The sequence below is a fragment of the Rutidosis leptorrhynchoides genome, chromosome 5, assembly GCF_046630445.1.
Source record: "Rutidosis leptorrhynchoides isolate AG116_Rl617_1_P2 chromosome 5, CSIRO_AGI_Rlap_v1, whole genome shotgun sequence".
NCBI classification, from domain to species: Eukaryota; Viridiplantae; Streptophyta; class Magnoliopsida; order Asterales; family Asteraceae; genus Rutidosis; species Rutidosis leptorrhynchoides.
The window spans coordinates 30,964,533-30,986,923 of NC_092337.1; the positions used below are offsets into that span (position 1 = coordinate 30,964,533).

The window sequence follows — 22,391 nt, forward strand, 5'->3', positions numbered from 1 at the left end:
GTAATGACAATATAGGTGTCGTAGTTAACTTTTTCTTCAACAATTGAAACGCTTTTTCTTGTTCATCCTTCCATTCAAATTTCCTCCCTTTATGCGTTAATGCAGTCAAGGGTTTTGCTATTTTGGTAAAATCTTGGATGAATCTCCTGTAATAACCAGCTAGCCCTAAAAATTGGCGTATGTGCTTCGGAGTTTTAGGGGTTTCCCACTTTTCAACGGTCTCAATCTTTGCCGTATCCACCTGAATACCTTCTTTGTTCACTATGTGACTGAGGAATTGAACTTCTTCCAACCAAAATGCACACTTTGAAAACTTAGCGTACAGTTTTTCTTTCCTCAACAACTCTAGCACTTTTCTCAAATGTTCTTCGTGCTCTTGATCATTCTTTGAGTATATAAGTATGTCATTAATGAAAACAATGACAAACTTGTCGAGATATGGCTCACACACACGGTTCATGAGGTCCATGAACATAGCTGGTGCGTTAGTCAATCCAAACGGCATAACCATAAACTCGTAATGACCGTAACGCGTTCTGAAAGCAGTCTTCGGAATATCGTCCTCCTTCACCCGCATTTGATGATACCCGGAACGTAAATCAATCTTCGAATAAACTGACGAGCCTTGTAATTGATCAAATAAGTCATCGATTCTCGGTAGTGGGTAACGGTTCTTGATGGTAAGTTTTTTCAACTCTCGGTAGTCGATACACAACCTGAATGTACAATCCTTCTTTTTGACAAACAAAACAGGAGCTCCCCATGGTGATGTAATTGGTCGTATGAAACCACGCTCTAGAAGTTCTTGTAATTGGCTTTGAAGTTCCTTCATTTCGCTGGGTGCGAGTCTGTATGGAGCACGAGCTATTGGTGCAGCTCCCAGTACAAGATCTATTTGAAATTCAACATCTCGGTGTGGAGGTAATCCCGGTAATTCTTTCGGAAATACATCTGGAAATTCTTTTGAAATGGGAACATCATTGATGCTCTTTTCTTCAGTTTGTACTTTCTCGACGTGTGCTAGAACAATATAGCAACCCTTTCTCATTAGCTTTTGCGCCTTCAAATTACTAATAAGATTTAACTTCGCGTTGCTCTTTTCTCCGTACACCATTAAGGGTTTTCCTTCTTCTCGTACAATGCGAATTGCATTTTTGTAACATACGATCTCTGTTTTCACCTATTTCAACCAGTCCATGCCGATTATCACATCAAAACTCCCTAACTCTACTGGTATCAAATCAATCTTAAACGTTTCGCTACCCAGTTTAATTTCTCGATTTCGACATATATTATCTGCTGCAATTAATTTACCGTTTGCTAATTCTAGTATAAACTTGTTATCCAAAGGCGTCAATGGACAACTTAATTTACCATAGAAATCCTTACTCATATAGCTTCTATCCGCACCCGAATCAAATAAAACATAAGCAGATGTATTGTCAATAAGAAATGTACCCGTAACAAGCTCCGGGTCTTTCTGCGCTTCAACCGCATTAATGTTGAAGACTCTTCCTCGGCCTTTCCCATTATTATCCCCCTGATTTGGACACATATTTTTGTAATGGCCCTTCTTCCCGCATCCGAAACAGGTAATGTCGGTATAACTTGTTCCGACATTATTTGTTCCCTTAGCCATTGATCCGTAGATTTCGTACTTTGTCGCACCATGGCCCTTTCTATTACACTTAGTACACACTACTGTACAGAGCCCAGTTGGATGGTATCCTTCACATCTCTGGCAGAATTTCTGCCTCTTGTTGTTATTGTTGGGATTGTTGTTGTTGCGGTTGTTATTGTTGTTGAAACGGTTGTTGTAGTTGTTGATGGGGTGGTTGTTGTTGTTGCGTTTATTGTTGCGAAAATTGGTGCGATTGTAGTTGTGATTGTTGGGTTGATTATTGAAATTGTGACCCTTGTCACTGATTTCTTCCCATTTCCTCTTGACTTGTTTCGTATTGGCTTCTTCGGCCACTTGTTCTTTAATCCTTTCCTCAATTTGATTTATAAGTTTATGAGCCATTCGACTTGCCTTTTGTATGGAGGTGGGCTCGTGTGAACTTATATCCTCTTGGATCCTTTCCGGTAACCCTTTTACAAATGCGTCGATTTTCTCTTCTTCATCTTCGAACGCTCCCGGACACAATAGGCACAACTCTGTGAATCGTCGTTCATACGTGGTAATATCAAACCCTTGTGTTCGTAACCCTCTAAGCTCTACCTTGAGCTTATTGACCTCGTTTCTGGGACGGTACTGCTCGTTCATTAAGTGTTTGAATGCTGACCACGGTAGTACGTAAGCAGCATCTTGTCCCACCTGTTCTAGATAAGTGTTCCACCATGTTAACGCAGTACCCGTGAAGGTATGCGTAGCGTACTTAACTTTGTCCTCTTCAGTACACTTACTTATGGCAAACACCGATTCGACTTTCTCGGTCCACCGTTTCAATCCAATTGGTCCTTCGGTTCCATCAAATTCCAAAGGTTTGCAGGCAGTGAATTCTTTGTAGGAGCATCCTACACGAGTTCTCGTGGCGTTAGTTCCATTGCTGGATTCAGAGTTATTGTTATTTTGCATCGCAACCTGTACTGCGGCTATGTTTGCTGCAAGGAAAGCACGGAAGTCTTCCTCGCTCATGTTCAAATTCTGACGAGTCGTCGGTGCCATTTCCTTCAAAAATAGCCCAAAAGAATTAAGTTAATCATATAGAATATTAAGAGTAGTCAATAGTATTTCGTAGCATAATATGAACTCATTTATAAAAGCTTTTTCTTTATATTAGCATTTTATAGTTTTAATTCGGGTAGTACCTACCCGTTAAGTTCATACTTAGTAGCTAATATACCATTCAACTACTACAATTCTATATGAAAAACTGATTATAATAATATTTTGCGTTCAAACTTTTATACAATATTTTACAAACTTACAATACCGCTATAATACATATAGCATGAAATATAGCACACAATATCTTTGATACAAAACAGTTGTGACAACAATCCTAGTTAATACGTAAGTCGTTCAGCAAAGGCAATAAAAACACGTAATTCATAAGTTCAGAAACAAGTCATGCATTCTGATTTTACTAAGACTACTTCCCATCCTTGGTCTTGTGGAACATAACCGTTGTGGCCGTTGACAAGACAGCATGTTGTAACATCGTCAAAGGGACGAGGGTTTCGTAATGTCCAACAGCCCTGCAATAATCTAAAAACCTTGTTTCTCACCCCAACTACTGAATCCGTCACTTGTGGGAAGGTTTTATTTAAAAGTTGCAATCCGATGTTCTTTTTCTCACTTTGGTAAAAAGCGAACATCACTAACCCGTAAACATAACTTGCTTATTTATGTTGCATGTTATAAGCTCTTTCTAACTCACGAAATCCTATGTTGGGATATGTTGCGTCAAAATAGGTTCTTAAACCGTAGCGTAAAATTGCATTTGGGTTCCCCGCATTTAACGCTTTAAAGAAAACACGGTGTAACTTACGGTCTCCCCAATGTGATATACCCCACCTATCAATGGAAAGCTTTTTATAAACTAAGGCATTTCTGAAAAGTCTTTCAAATGTTTGACAAGTTAATTTCGCCATAAATAATTGTGCTGATGAATTCTGACCGACTCTAGACAAGATTTCATCAATCATATCCTCTGGTAGGTCTTCTAAAATATTCGGTTGTCTACCCTTAACGTCCATTTTGTTTTTATACTGTAAAATAGACAAGGATTAGATTCGTAAAAGATAATTAACAAACAACACAAGCAATTTTTACATATAATATAAAAGTATAAGCACACTACAATACATATAATACACAACATGATTACAACCCTCTAATCTGAATCACTGGTTTCTTCTTCTTCGGACTTGGTTAGTTTTCCTAATTTTCTAGGAATATATGGTGTTCCTCTAATACGAGCCGTCGTTTTCCACAATGGTTTAGAAAAACATGGTGGTTTAGAGGTTCCCGGGTCATTGTTACATTTTAGGAAATACGGATGTTGCCGATACATATAAAGTTCATCGGGGTTGGAATCGGGTTTCTCTATTTTTATACCTTTTCCCTTATTATTTTCTTTCGCTTTATTAAATTGGGTCGAGGTAATTCTATAACATCATCAGAATCCTCATCGGGATCCGATTCATCAGAAAATTGGTAATCTTCCCAATATTTTGCTTCCTCGGCGGAAACACCATCGACCATTATTAACTTTGGTCCGTTGATTGAGGATTTTCTTTTATTTAATAGATTTACTATAGGTATCAATATTTCTTCCTCCGGTTCCTCCTCTTCTTCCGGTTCCTCCTCTTCCGGTTCCTCTTCGGGAATTTGTGAATATTCCCAAAATATATTTGAATCTTCATTATTATTAGGTGAATCGATGAGATTTGTACTAGTGATAGACATCTATCACACAATATCAAACACATTAAAAGGTTAATATATCACATAATGTTTACATGTTAATAATATATAGTTTCCAACAAAAGTGTTAAGCAATCGTTTTTTAAAGAAAACACGGTCGAAGTCCAGACTCACTAATGTATCCTAACAAACTCGATAAGACACACTAATGCAAATTTCTGGTTCTTTAAGACCAACGCTCGGATACCAACTGAAATGTCCCGTTCATATTGATTATAAATGTTCCATATTAATTGATTTCGTCGCGAAGTTTTGACCTCTATATGAGACGTTTTTTAAAGACTGCATTCATTTTTTAAACAACCATAACCTTTATTTTATCGATAAAGGTTTAAAAAGCATTACGTAGATTATCAAATAATGATAATCTAAAATATACCGTTTACACACGACCATTACATAATGGTTTACAATAAAAATATATTACATCAAAATAAGTTTCTTGAATGCAGTTTTTACACAATATCATACAAGCATGGACTCCAAATCTTGTCCTTATTTTAGTATGCAACAGCGGAAGCTCTTAATAATCATCTGAGAATAAACATGCTTAATACGTCAACAAAAATGTTGGTGAGTTATAGGTTTAACCTATATATTATCAAATCATAATAATAGACCACAAGATTTCATTTTTTCATAAATATACATCTCATATCAGGCATTTCGCAAACTGCATAGAGATAAAAATAATTCATATGTTGAACACCTGGTAACCGACGTTAACTTAATGCATAGAATATCCCCAAAACAGAACCTCTCGTCTGTATAATAATCTCGAAGTACTAAACTATCCATAACCTGAATGGGGGTTGTTAAGCCCAATAGATCTATCTTTAGGATTCGCGTCAATTAGGGGCTATTTCCCTAATTTTTAGGCTACCAGACTTGAAGGGCGATATTCGGTTTAATAATCCAACCACAGAATGTAGTTTTGCGTACTTGTGTCTATTTTTTAAAACATTTATAAAGTTGCATGTATTCTCATCCCAAAATATTAGATTTTAAAAGTGGGATTATAACTCACTTTCACAGATTTTTACTTCGTCGGGAAGTAAGACTTAGCCACTGGTCGATTCACGAACCTATAACAAATATGTACATATATATCAAAGTATGTTCAAAATATATTTACAACATTTTTAATACGTTTTACTGTTTTAAGTTTATTAAGTCAGATGTCCTCGTTAGTAACCTACAACTAGTTGTCCACAGTTAGATGTACAGAAATAAATTGATATATATTATCTTGAATCAATCCGCGACCCAATGTATACACGTCTCAGGCTAGATCACAACTCAAAGTATATATATTTTTGGAATCAACCTCAACCCTGTATATCTAACTCCAACATTACTTCATATAGAGTGTCTATGGTTGTTCCAAATAATATATATACATGGGTCGATATGATATGTCAAAACATTTGCATACGTGTCTATGGTATCCCAAGATTACATAATATATTAGAATACATGTATAATACAATATGAGTTAGCTAGGATATGATTAATATAAATTTGTTACCAATTTTCACGTAGCTACAACAAGCAAAAATATCCAATCTTGTTTTACCCATAACTTCTTCGTTTTAAATCCGTTTTGAGTGGTTCATGTTGCTATGGTTTCATATTGAACTTAAGTTTATGAATCTATACAGAAAAAATATAAGTTTATAGTCAGAAATACAGGTTACAAGTCGTTTTTGTAAAGGTAGTCATTTCAGTCGAAAAAACGACGTCTAGATGACCATTTTGGAAAACATACTTCCACTTTGAGTTTAACCATGATTTTTGGATATAGTTTCATGTTCATAAGAAAAATCATTTTCCCGGATAAACAACTTTTAAATCAAAGTTTATCATAGTTTTTAATTAACTAACCCAAAACAGCCCGCGGTGTTACTACGACGGCGTATATCCGGTTTTACGGTGTTTTTCGTGTGTCCAGGTTTTAAATCATTAAGTTAGCATATCATATAGATATAGAACATGTGTTTATTTGATTTTAAAAGTCAATTTAGAAGGATTAACTTTGTTTGCGAACAAGTTTAGAATTAACTAAACTATGTTCTAGTGATTTCAAGTTTAAACCTTCGAATAAGGTAGTATTATATATATGAATCGAATGATGTTATGAACATCATTACTACCTCAGGTTTTGTGGATAAACCTACTGGAAATGAGAAAAATAGATATAGCTTCAAAGGATCCTTGGATGGCTTGAAAGTTCTTGAAGCAGAATCATGACACGAAAACAAGTTCAAGTAAGATTTTCACTCGAAATAAGATTGTTATAGTTATAGAAATTGAATCAAAATTTGAATATGAGTATTACCTTGTATTAGAAAGATATCTTACTGTAAATAAGAAAGATTTCTTGAGGTTGAATGATCACTTTACAAGATTGGAAGTAAGCTAGCAAATTTGGAAGTATTCTTGATTTTATGAAACTAGAACTTATAGAATTTATGAAGAACACTTAGAACTTGAAGATAGAACTTGAGAGAGATCAATTAGATGAAGAAAATTGAAGAATGAAAGTATTTGTAGGTGTTTTTGGTCGTTGGTATATGGATTAGATATAAAGGATGTGTAATTTTGTTTACATGTAAATAAGTCATGAATGATTACTAATATTTTTGTAATTTTATGAGATATTTCATGCTAGTTGCCAAATGATGGTTCCCACATGTGTTAGGTGACTCACATGGGCTGCTAAGAACTGATCATTGGAGTGTATATACCAATAGTACATACATCTAAAAGCTGTGTATTGTACGAGTACGAATACGGGTGCATACGAGTAGAATTGTTGATGAAACTGAACGAGGATGTAATTGTAAGCATTTTTGTTAAGTAGAAGTATTTTGATAAGTGTCTTGAAGTCTTTCAAAAGTGTATGAATACATATTAAAACACTACATGTATATACATTTTAACTGAGTCGTTAAGTCATCGTTAGTCGTTACATTTAATTGTTGTTTTGAAACCTTTAGGTTAACGATCTTGTTAAATGTTGTTAACCCATTGTTTATTATATCTAAAGAGATGTTAAATTATTACATTATCATGATATCATGATATATTAATATATCTTAGTATGATATATATACAGTTAAATGTTGTTACAACGATAATCATTACATATATGTCTCGTTTCGAAATCATTAAGTTAGTAGTCTTGTTTTTACATATGTAGTTCATTGTTAATACACTTAATGACATGTTTAATTATCATTTATCATGATTAAACATAGTGTATCAATATCTTAATATGATTCATATGTATTTAGTAAGACGTTGTTATAACGATAATCGTTATATATATCGTTTCGAGTTTCTTAATTCAATAAACTCAATTTTATGTATATAACTCATTGTTAAAATACCTAATGAGATACTTACTTATCATAATATCATGTTAACTGTATATATAATCATATATATGTCATCATATAGTTTTTACAAGTTTTAACGTTCGTGAATCACCGGTCAACTTGGGTGGTCAATTGTCTATATGAAACCTATTTCAATTAATCAAGTCTTAACAAGTTTGATTGCTTAACATGTTGAAAACACTTAATCATGTAAATAACAATTTCATTTAATATATATAAACATGGAAAAGTTCGGGTCACTACATTTATTGCCTCCGTTGTCGGCATCTTTGATCGGGAATGATTCTTCAATTTTTATCGTACAAGTTTGAAAATAGGTCAGAAATGACGTTCGTGTTAAAATAAATGGTAAAGTGTTAAGGCCGAGGCCTAAAGGGCGATAGATTTGTTCTCGCTTCAATTTAGTTCTTATTGTATTTGCGTTTTATTTTTTCGTGTTTGGCTAGGTCTTTCGACTGTTTAGCCGATTTGTTTGGTTTTAGTTGCCATTTCTTAGAATTAGTTTTTTGCGCCGCATTTGGTCGGATTTTTAGACCTTTCTTGCTCGGTTCGGTTCGGCTCGATTGTACGTAGCATTAGATAGTTTGTGTTCTTGTAGGTCTGCTTTTCTAGTTTCGAGTCATTCATGTCTTGTTTTGGTTGTATCTTTTGTTGTCTTTTTCATCTTTTGATGAATATGACTTATGTAGTTCTCATTATTTTTTTGAAAAATTGAATCCCTTAATTTTAAAATAAAAATAAAGAATTGTTTGGAGTAGAAGCTATCGGATTTTTAAAGGGCCAATTTCGTCATTTTATAGAAATCATTGTTCTCGAACTTACTTGAGTTTTCCCCACTTTTTTCCTTTTAAAACCCTAAACCCCAACCAACACCTTTCTTTTGTGATCTCATAATTCGTCATACAGAACCGTTTCCGATAAATTTGGTGCCTGAAAAAATGATTGCCGGCGGTATCATCTCCCGGATTTCGAGGACCGTTATAACTCAGTGTCGTCGTTCGTTAATATTCCGTGATCCTCATAATCATTACTTCATTCCATCCTTACGGAATTGTTTTCACTCACTTCACGGTGATCGATATAAGGTATAATTACTAACCAGTTGATTTTAGTTTACAATATATTTATTTTTTGGTTTATGTATAAGTTTTAAATCGCCTAGGGTTTAACTTGAGTTTCAATTAGTAGTTTATTTGGTATGCCGATTTACATTATTTATTGCTATCCGTTTCACTGTTAACGTTTAATTAGGTTCTTACTTAATTAATAAATTGTATATTTGACTATGTATGTTTGTAATGTATCTATGATGCTGTGTTTTAATGGTGCTGTTTTCTGTGTGGCCGTATCATGATCATAACGCAGATTAGAGTCACCACATCTTTCGTTTCATTATGTGGGTCTCTTTTGTGATACTTTTTTGTTGTGCAGTGGATTGCAGGTCCAATAGGATTACATAATTCTGTTCTTAAACCATACACCCTTCAAGGATTTGGAATATCATCATCTGCATCTCCTGAGTCGAATGAAAATGAAACTACTCAAAATGCAAAAGATACTACAGATATTCCTAATGATACAAAAGAAAGTGAAGATACAGATAACACGGTGAAAACGGACACGTCTGATCAAAAAGAAGGTTTGTTTTGGGGGAATTAGGGCTAAAGTGTTCTATCTGTTTTGTACGAGGGTTATTAATTGAATTTTGTTTTTTCATATTCAGGTTCGGATGATGAAGAGATGTCAATGGAGGATTTGGTCAAACTGGTGTCTGAGAAAGAGGAGCTACTGAAGACAAAGCAGGAACAGATTGAAATATTAAAAGATAAAGTTCTTCGAACGTATGCTGAAACAGAGAATGTGATGGAGAGGACCAAAAGAGAGGCTGAGAACTCAAAGAAGTTTGCAATACAGGTTGTGTTTTAGCTAGTCGCTATAATTAAAAGTGATATGAATTATTAATATCCTCATGTTGCTATCTAATGTGTTAAAAACTGCAGAATTTTGCAAAGAGCTTACTGGACGTTGCAGATAATCTGGGTAGAGCGTCGTCAGTTGTAAAAGAGAGCTACGCCAAGATCGATGCGTCTCAAGACGGTGCTGGAGCTGTTCCACTTCTAAAAACCCTACTGGAAGGTGTTGAGATGACGGAAAAACAACTATCAGAGGTAACTAATTTAATTATTTTATGGTAAAAGGTAAAATCCTTTTAATTAATCGGTTAACGTCGATTGATGGGTCAAAATTGAATTTGGTAATCAAAGTCGGTCAAAGTCAAAATTGGTGAACATTTTGACATGAATTTAAACTAGAACTTTAGAGTTTTTGAACAAAATAAATAATTTTAGACAATTATGATAAAGTGTTTATATTTATGTTTATGGTTTTCTTTTTATATTTACACATATAAAATAAATTCTAAATTTAATATTTAATGTACAAAATACAATCCGATTAATCCCCGATTAATCTTCGAATCGCCAATTACTCCTTCAAAAGTCCCGACCGATTAATCCCCGAATAGCGAATTTTGCAACCTTGCTTGTGGCTATCTGTAGTTAGAGTAAGTGAAGGACTCTAGGTTCACCTGCAGTTTTCAACCTAGGCTGATGAATTTGCTACTTTCAGGTTTTCAAGAAATTTGGGGTGGAAAAGTATGATCCCACGGATGAACAGTTTGATCCCAACAGGCACAATGCGGTCTTTCAAGTACCCGATTCAACCAAGCCTCCTGATAATGTTGCGGTTGTACTAAAGGTATGTTAATCTGACTGGCACGTTATAAAACTTCTTTAAGTCAGTCTGGTCTTTACTTTCTTATGATCTCAATATCTCATAGACGTCCTTCCACCCTGGTTATCTAGTTGCTTAACCACCTTGACTGTGTTTGATACTTATGAAACTTTTAGTACTGATGTATACCAGAGATACAGTTCATATCAATAATCAGCTTGTCAATATCAACAAATGATTCTATCATCTTAATAAGAATATAAAGTTATACCTAGCTTAGGAAGCTTTGTGCATTAAAAATAACAGTTTGAGTGACATCAGTTCATTCCTGTTACACGTGTCTTTTTAACTTGACAATGGACATGCTGACCATTAAAATAAAGCATGACCCTATTCATATATATGGTTGAAACTGCTCTCTAATTGGTATTCAAAATATATTCAATCGCATGGGGTGTAGACAGGACATTATAGCATTGTGTGTGTTGCGAACAGTGGTTTTCTTATGTGGTCTGCTGTTCTTTATTGTGAGAAATTTGTTTGTTACAGATAATTGTTAAAATCTGGTAATTAAAAGTTCCTTTCACTTATTTTTGTAGGCTGGATACATGCTGCATGATCGAGTTCTGAGGCCCGCTGAAGTTGGTGTGACGATAGCTGCGGATGACAAAGATGCAAACAACGAGTCCTAAACTTGAGATGCTTTTACTAATACCCAAGAGTTTCAAAACAAGTTTCCAGTTTCAATCAATAAAATTTGTTGTGGGATTTGGAGCTTGTGGAGGATATTTTTAAAGATTTCATAGCTCAAATGTACATGCCTATTACCAGTTTTATCTGGATATACGTTTCACTGCCAAGTTTAATTTTGATCAGTCCCTGCTTTTTGTCCCTTTGAATGATTATGTTTTTTACATTTCACATTTAAGATTTGGAAGTCGGTTCACTAGATAACCCAGTGTGTTCTATTTGGCAATCTCAAATCTCAATCCATCGTAAATATAGTTAGTAGAAAAGTTAGTTAAAACCAAAATTGACCGGCCATATTACGAACTCCCGTAATAGTGCATCAACCCCAATGTTCTCAAACATCCAATAATTTGATATTATTCATCATAACTTAGTAGTTGGGATTATGAAAACTTATGATAACAAATAATCTGCAAGTATTGGGATTGCTTAGTAAATTTTTACATCCCTAGGGTGGTCTGTTTTGTTCTCCAAATCAAAACAGCATCTACCAAAAAACAAACATATCTTTCCAACAAAGTGAACAACTGAATATCATTACCTCTTAAAAGTGATGGATCCCAAGTCTATATATTCTATAGTTTTGTCACAACTAGGCTTTTAACTTGTACGAATAATACAACTTTTGTTCTTTGTGATCTTCACAAATTTGCAAAATATCACTTGTCAAACGAAGATTATACATTCTATTTTCTATTTTCGCCTATAAGTAAATAAGCACTATGTGAACAATTCCCATTTTCATTAGTCCTGACTCACAACAAGATCTTAAAATGGCTAACGTTGTTAACCGGTTTTGCTTCTTGATCATCATGATCGCCATTTCGTTACATCCTTCTGGTAAGTTACGGATATAAACTCATATGATCTTGAATGTTCTAACAAAGTATACAAGATTTTACTCTAACGCACTAGTCATATATGAATATACTAAATGTCGTTAGTGATTCCAAATACTTGTTTTTAGGGAAAAAGTTTTGGGGGGCAAAAAGTTACACCGATATTGCATCATAGTTTAAACAATTTTTCAGTGACAATATCGATCCTTATCTTACATCATCTAGCTTACTATATTAAACTTACGGTACTAATTTAGTTTAAAATTGAAATATGTTACAAATGATTGAGAGATGCGGAAAAGATAAGTATACTGTTAATAAATATTAATTGTGCGCGCCTTCGTCGTTATGGTCATACCTCTTTATGCCGCCTACCCTGATGTAGTTGATTCAATAATCAAAAGCTCAAACATTCGTAACTCAATGGTTAACAAATCAGTACTTAGTCAAATTGTTGTGCGGAGGGGCAGGTGGTGATGGCCCATTTCTGCCCTATATAAGATCGCACTTGTGTATACATCCTTTCATCGAGTAGTATGAACAAAAAACACTTCAACTGCTTACGTTTTTTGTTTATAGATGGAAAAGTGATGATGGAATACATCGGAGCAACCGGAAAACCAGTAACATTCGATGAAGTTCCAATCCTTGATGGGATCGACTTCCACTTCATTCTAAGTTTCGCGATAGATGCTGACACCTCTGGAACACCTCAAAATGGAAATTTCACACCATATTGGTCATCACAATTAACTGCAAATTCAGTATCCGCCATAAAATCCAAACACCCTAACGTAAAAGCCCTAGCAAGCCTCTCGGGTTGGAGCATCGGTTCAACACCACTTCGTTGGTACAAACCAGAAAGCAACGATGTTTGGGTCACAAACGCGTTCACTTCACTCAAATCCATAATCGAAACCTATCACCTAGACGGAATAGACATCGATTATGAAATTTTTCCAAAACATAATGAAAGTTTTAGCTATTGTATTGGCGAACTTATAACGTATTTAAAGAATCAAAGTGTGATCACTGTTGCAACAATAGCACCTTATAGATTAACCACATTACCATACATACAACTATTCGATACGTATGGTGACGTTATAGACTACGTTAATCATCAGTTTTATACCGATAAAGTGAAGACTGTGGAAGCCTACGTCGAAGATTTCAAGCAACGAGCGACTGAGTTTGATAAATCGAAGTTGCTACCGAGCTACGAGATTGATGGAAGAGGGATTCAAGGTGATCTATTTTTCGATGCGTTACGAAATTTGGAAGAAGATGGAGTTGATATTAATGGTATTATGATCTTTTCAGCAGATGCATCTGCTACTACCAATTCAACTAGCAAGTTTTATTATGAGCAAAAATCACAAGAGTTTTTGCTTAATTCTACCAGTGTTGGATTTTAGTTGGCAAGTTTATTCCATATTGTGATTTTATTATAAAGTTGTAAGATTTTCCCTGTTCGGATTACCGGGAAGGGCGAGTAATCCGACCCCCTGTACACAGCCCATCAGGAATACTCCCTGGCTGTTTCCAACCCTTCCCTGGTCACCCCAAGAATTGAACCTGAGATCTGCAAGGCCCCAACCATGGGCTACCTTGGGATGGTTATTATTATAATAAAACATTTTAATTTAAAGTCTACCGACATCAGCTGCTATTTTGATTTGTTTGTACTTACTGAAATCTTGTAACGAAAAAAATGCCATAAAACATTTTAATTTAAAGTCTACCGACATCAGCTGCTATTTTGATTTGTTTGTACTTACTGAAATCTTGTAACGAAAAAAATGCCATAAATTTTATAACTGAATTAGTTGAGCTCTCATTGAGAGAGCTCTCCAAAAATTGGCGTATGCCATTTTTATACAACGAACACACGGTATTCTTTAGTAAAAGGCGAAAGAATAGTTCGCTTTGTGCTCATTGCATGGCTGCGTGATTTTTGAAGTTAGCAGCTGGGTTCATTATATACAGCCATCCTCAATTCCTCCTCCAACTAAGCAAGCGATGTGGGACAAACTTAAACCCTCATTCCATTTCATTTCCATTAGCTCAATTAATACGGAGTACTTTTTTATGGTTCTCAACAATTAGTCAATTTTCACAATTACAGAGTAATACTTTTTTATGGTTCTCAATTTTCATTTGTACTCCGTATTAGGTTGTTGGTACGTGTTTAATACCCACTTCATTGACACTTTGATACTCCATATTAGTCTAGTATAAGCAACAAAACATTATCCGATTACTAAAGAAAAGCTAGTAGGTTTTTCAAGTATGAAAAAAGCAAAGGTTGTGTAAAAGAAGTTAAAATACATAATTAACCACAAACATAATCCAAGCAAACCAAGATACAACTATTTACAATGCTCATAACCAAGGGGTAGAAGCATCAAACTTTATACACAAGAACAGAAAGTGTTCATTTCATGATTTAAGCACAACATCTTCTGCTCATAGACAATTATTTGTGTCCGGTCTTATTACCGACACCAACAGGCTCTTTGAAACTTTCTTTGACGGATTCAATGTGGTCGTCGCCAACAACTTCTTCGACGAAACCATCTCTCGCCTTCTCGGAGGTCTGACTTGTAACTCCTTGACGTGCTTTTTCTTCCACGGGCCGTTTAAATTCCTCTTTTTCTTCCTCGATACGTTTAAACTCCTCTAAGGTAGAAGGTGCTCTCTCATGAATGATTGTTTCGTCAGTGTGGCTTGCATTGCTACTTTCATGACTGTATCCCTTCAACCAAAAAAATAAATAAAAAGCTTATTAGCTAGAAATTGGTGTCCGTTAATAATTCGTTAGTTCAAGACAGTCACTTAGGGATGGCAAAAAAACCCGTACTCAATGGGAAACGGGAAACCCAATATTTTTGGGCCGGGCCGGTAAATGAGTCTAGGGAGGGTAACGGATGGTTTTAATTTTTTCGCGGGTCCGGGGAAGGTTTTAAGCTCAAACCCAATTACCCGGCACGTATACCCTAAAAAAGACCCAAGTCTATATACCCGACCCCGTAAAACCGATAACTCGGCCCGTAAACCTAATTACTCGGCCCGTATACACGATTACCCAGCCCGTATACCCAAAACAAACTCGAATACCTGGGGAAAACCTGTTTACCCGATACTTCGTAGGTAAATGGAAACCCGGATACCCGTGGGTAACCCAATTACCTACTAGTTAGTAACTAAATGGGGTCCGGCCGATCCGAGTCCGGGTTTTCTGATTCGGGTTCGGGTCTGGACCTGAACACGGCCCAAACCCATCCCGATGCCATCCCTCTCACTACATACACGATATGAATGACAAACATAAATTTGATCTAGAGTTCTGTACAACATAATCAAATTTTTTAGTTTTTTACTGATGGATCTGAGCTACTGTTGATAGATGAAACATATATGAATTGTCCAACATGAACTCGTACTCAGTATTCTAGATCCAATCAAATGGATTAATGAGAACAATAAGTTCAAAAGTAACCAGTTAAATATTCAAGTCCGATCTAATCCAACGGATCTAAACCTCGAAAAAACAAATGAAAAAATTCCAAATGATCAATGATAAAAACAGCAGGGAGTTGTACACAACGGAAATATCAATTTGTTGCTCGGGAAATTAACCAAGACAATATATTACATATTTGCATTCGGTGAAGAATAATCGCATTCAGCTATAGTCAAACACAACACTGGAATCAAACACAACTGTAGTTGATAAATTAGTTGCAAATTGCAAGGAATTAAGTAATCGTAGTTAACTTGGGAGTAATTACAATAGTATTATATCGATGAAATGAATAGATCAATTACCTTATGAATAATAAAGGGCGGAGGTGGCGGGAGGGAGGTGAAGTAAGCGGTGGAAGAGGGCGGGCGTACGGAAGAAGTGTAGAGAAGGTACAGAAGATGGCGACGTCCCATTCTATCCGATCCGACCCGATCAGATCCAATTAAACAACTTCTTTATTTTACGAGTTAATAGTACTCCTTCCGCCTCATTCCAATAGTTCAGAGACAAAAAACACGCAGTTTTAGAAAATCCCACTAACTTCATTTCTCCACCAATGAAATATCTTCTCTCTCCAGATTCACCAATGAAATATCTTCTTTCCTTTTTATTTATGGAAGTTGACTATCAGAATGGGACAGCCTAAAATAGAATACTGCCCTATTGGAATGAGACGGAGGTAGTAATAAACAACAACGTTACTTAACGGCGGACGAAAAGGTTGGTTTGAGATGACGATTTATTTTATTATCATCTGAAAAAAGTAGTAAAACAGCTAGCTAGTTGCATAGGATGTCAGGTATCGGAGAAAGACGAGTGGCTGGTTACTTCACAATTTGACACGTAATCTCTTATTTCCACGTGTACACACACCTTTGGTTACACGTAGTACTACATCATATACATGCTAGAACTAGACTAGATGTGATGGACTGATGGAGATTTATTTTATTTACACGCAGTTTTAGAAAATCCCACTAACTTCATTTCTCCATCAATGAAATATCTTCTCTCTCCAGATTCACCAATGAAATATCTTCTTTCCTTTTTATTTATGGAAGTGGACTATCAGAATGGGACAGCCCAAAATAGAATACTGCCCTATTGGAATGAGACGGAGGTAGTAATAAACAACAACGTTACTTAACGGCGGACGAAAAGGTTGGTTTGAGATGACGATTTATTTTATTATCATCTGAAAAAAGTAGTAAAACAGCTAGCTAGTTGCATAGGATGTCAGGTATCGGAGAAAGACGAGTGGCTGGTTACTTCACAATTTGACACGTAATCTCTTATTTCCACGTGTACACACACCTTTGGTTACACGTAGTACTACATCATATACATGCTAGAACTAGACTAGATGTGATGGACTGATGGAGATTTATTTTATTTGATGATGATTTGAAGTCATATAGATAAGAAAAGGTTGATGATATTGATAATATTAGTGTTGCAAAAAGACTCCGTCTTAAGTCGTTGTGATATTCGTTGCTTGGTTTGGTGACTACCCGTCTTATTTAGAAAAAAATCGTCTAATATGATAATATGATAGTAAACGGTCATAAATTCGGGTCAAATTTGAAAAAGATCAGGTCAAAGTCTGCTAAAATTTGAAAAAGCCGAAAGGTCTGCAAAATCGATCAAATTTGTCGTATTTTAGTTTAAACTTTTTGTATTAACGTTGATAGCGATTATGGGTACATATTAGTCAATTAAAGTTTTTGGCTTTAAATATGTAAGCATATATACATTTATATACTTACATGTTTAAAAGTCAACTTTGATTAAAGTCCGTCTCGACCACGTCTCGAATGTCTCGATCTTTTTAGAATCGACTGTCAACTCGTCTCACATCTTTTTGCAACCTTTGTATATTTCGGAGTAGGAGGTTACATATGGAAATCAACCAAAATTTTTTTTTTATTTTTTTTTATATTTTTTATTCTACACTTTTCTTTACAAATTTCCTAAGTTTGATTCGAACGTGGCGCGAATTGACTGAATAAAAAATAAAATAAAAACGAAATAGAAAATAGTGACAATTTTGTAATTAGGGTTTATCATTTGGCCTGTGCCTCTAAATTCTCTAACACATCCCACACAAACGTTGAACTCCGCTCACTCAATCAATGGAATCCAATGGCGGAGCTGATGAATCATCCCGATTGCTCCTTGAACTTCAATCCTTGAAGGATTCTAAACGAGATATCGAATCTCGTATATCTGTAATCGAAGCTCAGCTTCAAAAACTTCAATCAAATCAAAAAACATCAACCGATTATTCAAACGGAGGTTCCGATTATGGTCACGATTTAACTCCGGATTCGATATATAGATACAGCCGTCAACTGTTGCTCCCTTCATTCGGAGTTCAAGGTTTACTCCTACTCTTGTTTATTGGATTGAATTTGAATATAGACTTGATATGATTATACATACAGAAAACGTTATAATAGTATACGCTTTTATATATGAGTATCGTACTAATAACATGGTACTAATAAGTTATGGCTCTTTATCTAGATATATGGTTCTGGTGCTGGCACTTATACCAATTTTAACAATTATCACTTTAATGCAGCAATAAAGCTTTTTGCATTCTCAGAAAAAAATGAGACCAGCACCATAATCTCTTATACTCTTTCTAAGATTATGATTTATCTACTTTAAGGATGGTGTCAATTTCAATAGTTTGATGTAATTTACTTTTTGTTTGGTTGCAGCACAGTCAAATCTTCTAAAGTCTTCCATTTTAGTGATTGGAGCTGGGGGTTTGGGATCACCTGCTCTGCTATATCTAGCTGCATGTGGCGTAGGTGAGATACCTGATATTTTATTGTGAATTCGTAATAGTCTTCTTTGTATTTACAAAGTTCATTGTTACTTGTTCATCTTTTCACAAATTATTCATGATAATTTGTTGCACATATTTATCAATATCTAGCTTTGTGATATCGATGATGGTGGACATTTGAGTGGCAATTGAAACTAGTCTCCATTTACAGAAAGGCAACCTTTAATTTGTTGAACCTGTTGATCTGTTTTCCTAATAATTTTAATTTAATCTTAATAGGTCGGCTAGGCATGGTGGATCATGATGTTGTAGAGCTAAACAACCTACACAGACAGGTATATGTTTGATGATATCCCTATAGTAGTCGTTAATTGTCATTGCTAAAATAGTTATAGTGAGTCATTTGCCATTGTTAGGCAATTTTAAACAGTTGTTTTCTTTCAGTGATACAACATTTATCAGGTATGTGTTTTCTGATTTATGTTAGCAAACATGATACTGATTTTTTACTTGTATGAAATATCTCAGATCATCCATAGTGAAGCTTACATAGGCCGGTCCAAAGTAGAGTCTGCAGCTGCAGCTTGTCGCTCGTATGTAACCCTTGCTCTATTTTCATTTTATGTTTGATATAGCTAGAGCATGTTCCCATTTATAGTTATTTGAAGTTTGTGCTAGACTAATATTTGCTGTTTTTATTGTACCTCAGGATAAATTCTAGTATCGAAATAGTGGAACACAAAGAAGCTTTACGCACGACCAATGCTTTGGAGATTGTGAGCAAGTATCCTTGATAGTTAAAATCTAACCTTGTAAATATATTGTATATGATGTAACGCTTTAAAAAAGAATTATTTAATTATTACTGCTTTTGTATTCCATGACTGTTAACTTCCTAGATATGACATTGTAATAGATGCAACAGATAACGCTCCCAGTCGTTATATGATCAGTGATTGCTGTGTTTTACTCGGAAAGGTGTTTTTTTTTTTATTTTGCATCTTTGTGTTTGGCAAAAATGATGATCATAATAGGGTTACATTACATTTTACTGACATGTATTAAAAATGTAATTTGACTTGTGATGATTTTACATGCAGCCTCTTGTATCGGGTGCCGCAATAGGTTTGGAAGGGCAGGTACCTTTTACATTATATGATAAACATGCTTTATAAGAAATTTCTTTGGAATGTTTACATCTTGTTGCCAGATTTTGTATATAAGCCATGTTTATTCTTCATTTGCATTACAGCTTGCGGTTTACAATTACAACGGAGGCCCATGTTATCGTTGCCTTTTTCCAACCCCACCACCCACATCAGCATGCCAGAGATGCTCTGATAGTGGAGTTCTTGGTGTAGGTAAGCTATATTTTTGTCACGTTTTAGTCCTTGTCTCATATGTTCAACCAATGATAACATATTACTTTGCTTATACTATAACATTTTTTGTTATAGTACTGTATTACTTAATTGACATTTAATTATATCATCTGGTTACATGTTTACAGTACCTGGTGTTATTGGTTGTCTTCAAGCCCTAGAGGCTATCAAAGTGGCAAGCTTGGTTGGGGACCCACTTTCGGAAAGGATGCTTCTTTTTGATGCATTGTCAGCCCGCATTCGCATTGTGAGTTTTATCTATATTGTACGCCTCCTAGAACGTTTTTATATGGAAGTTAGATGCTTTCAACAAAATATTTTCTTTGTCATTAATAAAGATTGATTTTTGTAGATCATATTTGGTTAAGTTGATCAGGTAATGATTAAGTGAGATATGTTATACTTCCATTTGTCTTATATACCTAAACATATTACACATGTGATTGGTAATTTGCTACTACTTCAGGTGAAGATTAGAGGAAGGTCATCACAATGCAAAGCTTGTGGAGAAAATGAAGCATTAACCAAACAAGAATTTCAAACTTTTGACTATGAAAAGTTCACGCAGTCACCTTTATCCGCGGTTCGTTTAATCATCACCATGTTGTCAATATTCATACCAACATTAAGTATGTGATTACTTTGAAAAGAGAGTTTTTAGATCATTTAAATTGTTTGCAGGCTCCTTTGAAGCTGAAGCTGCTAACAGAGGATTCTAGAATAAGCAGTAAGGAATACGATGAGGTGGTTAAGAAGGGCAAGCCACATGTTTTAATCGATGTACGACCGTCACACCATTATAAGATTGTATCTCTTCCAAACTCCATGAATGTACCTCTTGCAAGTTTTGAAGGAAGGTTGCCCGAGATATCATCTGCATTAAAATCAGTACAAGAAAGTAATGGAATTCACAGTAGTTCAGATGCTGGTATTTATGTAGTATGCAGACGAGGTAATGATTCCCAGAGGGCCGTTCAGTTGCTTCATAAGTCGGGTTTTACATCTGCAAAGGATATTGTTGGTGGATTGGAGTCATGGGCGCATGATGTGGATCAGAAATTTCCAACTTATTAGTATGTTTAACTTGGTACCAGGACCATATATGAAATATTATTGTGTTTTGAACAATCACGATGAATTTAGTTCTTATAGGTGATATGATGAGAAAACAATGTTAGGATATGAGATCTGCTTGTGATGTGTTGATTGTTTTTATTGTTCGAGTTTGATTCAGATTCAGTTATGCCATTACCATGTAATAGCACGGGTGAACATGAATTTTGTTTGAATTACATGGCAATTAACTTATTTAGTGTTAATTTCTGGAATTTGAAGTTTGATGATGATCTAGGTAGGCGACTAGGCGGTATGATCAACGGCACCATCCCCATCAGTATATTTGAAATAATTTTCTCTTGCAACGACACTCGTGAGAAAGTATTGGCTAAAGACAAATGCTAAAACTGTTAAATTATTTTCGATTTAAATGTTATGAGCAGAAGCATTCACATGCTTTATGTTTATTAAGAAAATTATGAAGTGAAAGTAGAATGCTGAACTTTACAGTTTGTCACATTGATTAATAGTGATCAAATTCATGAATAAAACGTTTTCAAAGTGTTTTATATCGTACCTAAATAATAAGCTTTTTGATGATGGTTTATATGCGTGTTTCAAAATATTTCCAAATCTGCGAATTAATTTTCTGAAGTGATTGATATTTCCACTTACATATTTGTTAAATTCACTCATATTATGATAACCTGTGAAGTACATATTTGTTTAACAAAGAAAGTTCATTGCGGTCAATATAACCAGGTTAAAGATTCGTTATATATTATTTATGTTGCGGCTATGTGGTGCATTTGAAGAGTACGGAACAGCTGTGTCTTTGAGTCAATTCCTTTGAAGAAGGATGCTATTTTTGATTCTATTCGCTCTTTTACTTTCTTCTTTTGGCTAAATTATAGAGGTAGAAGATCGATTAGTTGAAATTTTTCAATGTGTAATCCATTGTAATTGTTTCTTTTTCCTCATCTAGCACCTTGCTAGTGAGGCGTTTTTATACATATATTCTTTGCTGGTAAAAAAAAAAAAAAAAAAAAAGACAAACAAAAAAATCCTTGTTCATGTTCTGTAAATCAACTAACGAACATTAATGAACTTTCCGCAGGATAATTTACGAAATGATAAGAAAACATCAGCCAAGTTACTTAAATACGTAGTATCATATTAACATTATTTGAATGTACGTTTACAACATCAGCCAAGTTACTTAAATTAATATCCTGAAAATGCTAAGTATTAGTAATTCATAAGCTTAATACTATGCAGTGCTTCAAGAGATTGCTAGTGGACTGAGAAAATGATTCAACAGGTCGATTGCGAGAACACGATGACATTAGTAAGAAGAAGACATGAATTTATATGTAGAACAGATAGAATTAATAAATAAAAAAATAAACAATTTTATTTATTCAGTAATAGGTGCTAAACAAATTGATGTCCCAATAGCAGAAGAATCAACT

At 34.9% G+C, this 22,391-nt stretch overlaps 4 protein-coding genes and 1 non-coding gene across 5 annotated transcripts; 3 read left to right on the plus strand and 2 right to left on the minus strand.

Annotated features, from left to right (window-relative positions):
- The first annotated feature begins 8,705 nt into the window (after positions 1-8,705).
- On the plus strand, positions 8,706-11,453 carry LOC139848071 (grpE protein homolog 2, mitochondrial-like). The gene is made up of 6 exons (XM_071837798.1): positions 8,706-8,918; positions 9,265-9,472; positions 9,557-9,747; positions 9,834-10,001; positions 10,462-10,590; positions 11,166-11,453. Exons 1-6 carry the CDS (start codon positions 8,772-8,774, stop codon positions 11,256-11,258), a joined length of 936 nt encoding a protein of 311 aa, XP_071693899.1. The 5' UTR covers positions 8,706-8,771; the 3' UTR covers positions 11,259-11,453.
- On the plus strand, positions 11,055-13,573 carry LOC139848499 (chitinase 1-like). The gene is made up of 2 exons (XM_071838228.1): positions 11,055-11,076; positions 12,735-13,573. The coding sequence occupies exon 2, from the start codon at positions 12,746-12,748 to the stop codon at positions 13,571-13,573; it is 828 nt and encodes a 275-aa protein (XP_071694329.1). The 5' UTR covers positions 11,055-11,076; positions 12,735-12,745.
- A 413-nt stretch (positions 13,574-13,986) lies between these two features.
- LOC139850974 (U5 spliceosomal RNA) lies at positions 13,987-14,103 on the minus strand. Its single transcript, XR_011760343.1, has one exon. It is a non-coding gene; the product is annotated as a U5 spliceosomal RNA (small nuclear RNA).
- A 447-nt stretch (positions 14,104-14,550) lies between these two features.
- On the minus strand, positions 14,551-16,111 carry LOC139850589 (uncharacterized). The gene is made up of 2 exons (XM_071840149.1): positions 15,987-16,111; positions 14,551-14,913 (listed from the first exon to the last, which is right to left on the minus strand). Exons 1-2 carry the CDS (start codon positions 16,095-16,097, stop codon positions 14,635-14,637), a joined length of 390 nt encoding a protein of 129 aa, XP_071696250.1. The 5' UTR covers positions 16,098-16,111; the 3' UTR covers positions 14,551-14,634.
- Positions 16,112-17,742: 1,631 nt separating this feature from the next.
- On the plus strand, positions 17,743-21,171 carry LOC139847287 (adenylyltransferase and sulfurtransferase MOCS3). The gene is made up of 11 exons (XM_071836965.1): positions 17,743-18,063; positions 18,411-18,503; positions 18,761-18,816; positions 19,010-19,074; positions 19,191-19,265; positions 19,381-19,459; positions 19,582-19,620; positions 19,734-19,842; positions 19,992-20,110; positions 20,330-20,446; positions 20,545-21,171. Exons 1-11 carry the CDS (start codon positions 17,817-17,819, stop codon positions 20,935-20,937), a joined length of 1,392 nt encoding a protein of 463 aa, XP_071693066.1. The 5' UTR covers positions 17,743-17,816; the 3' UTR covers positions 20,938-21,171.
- The last annotated feature ends 1,220 nt before the right edge of the window (positions 21,172-22,391 follow it).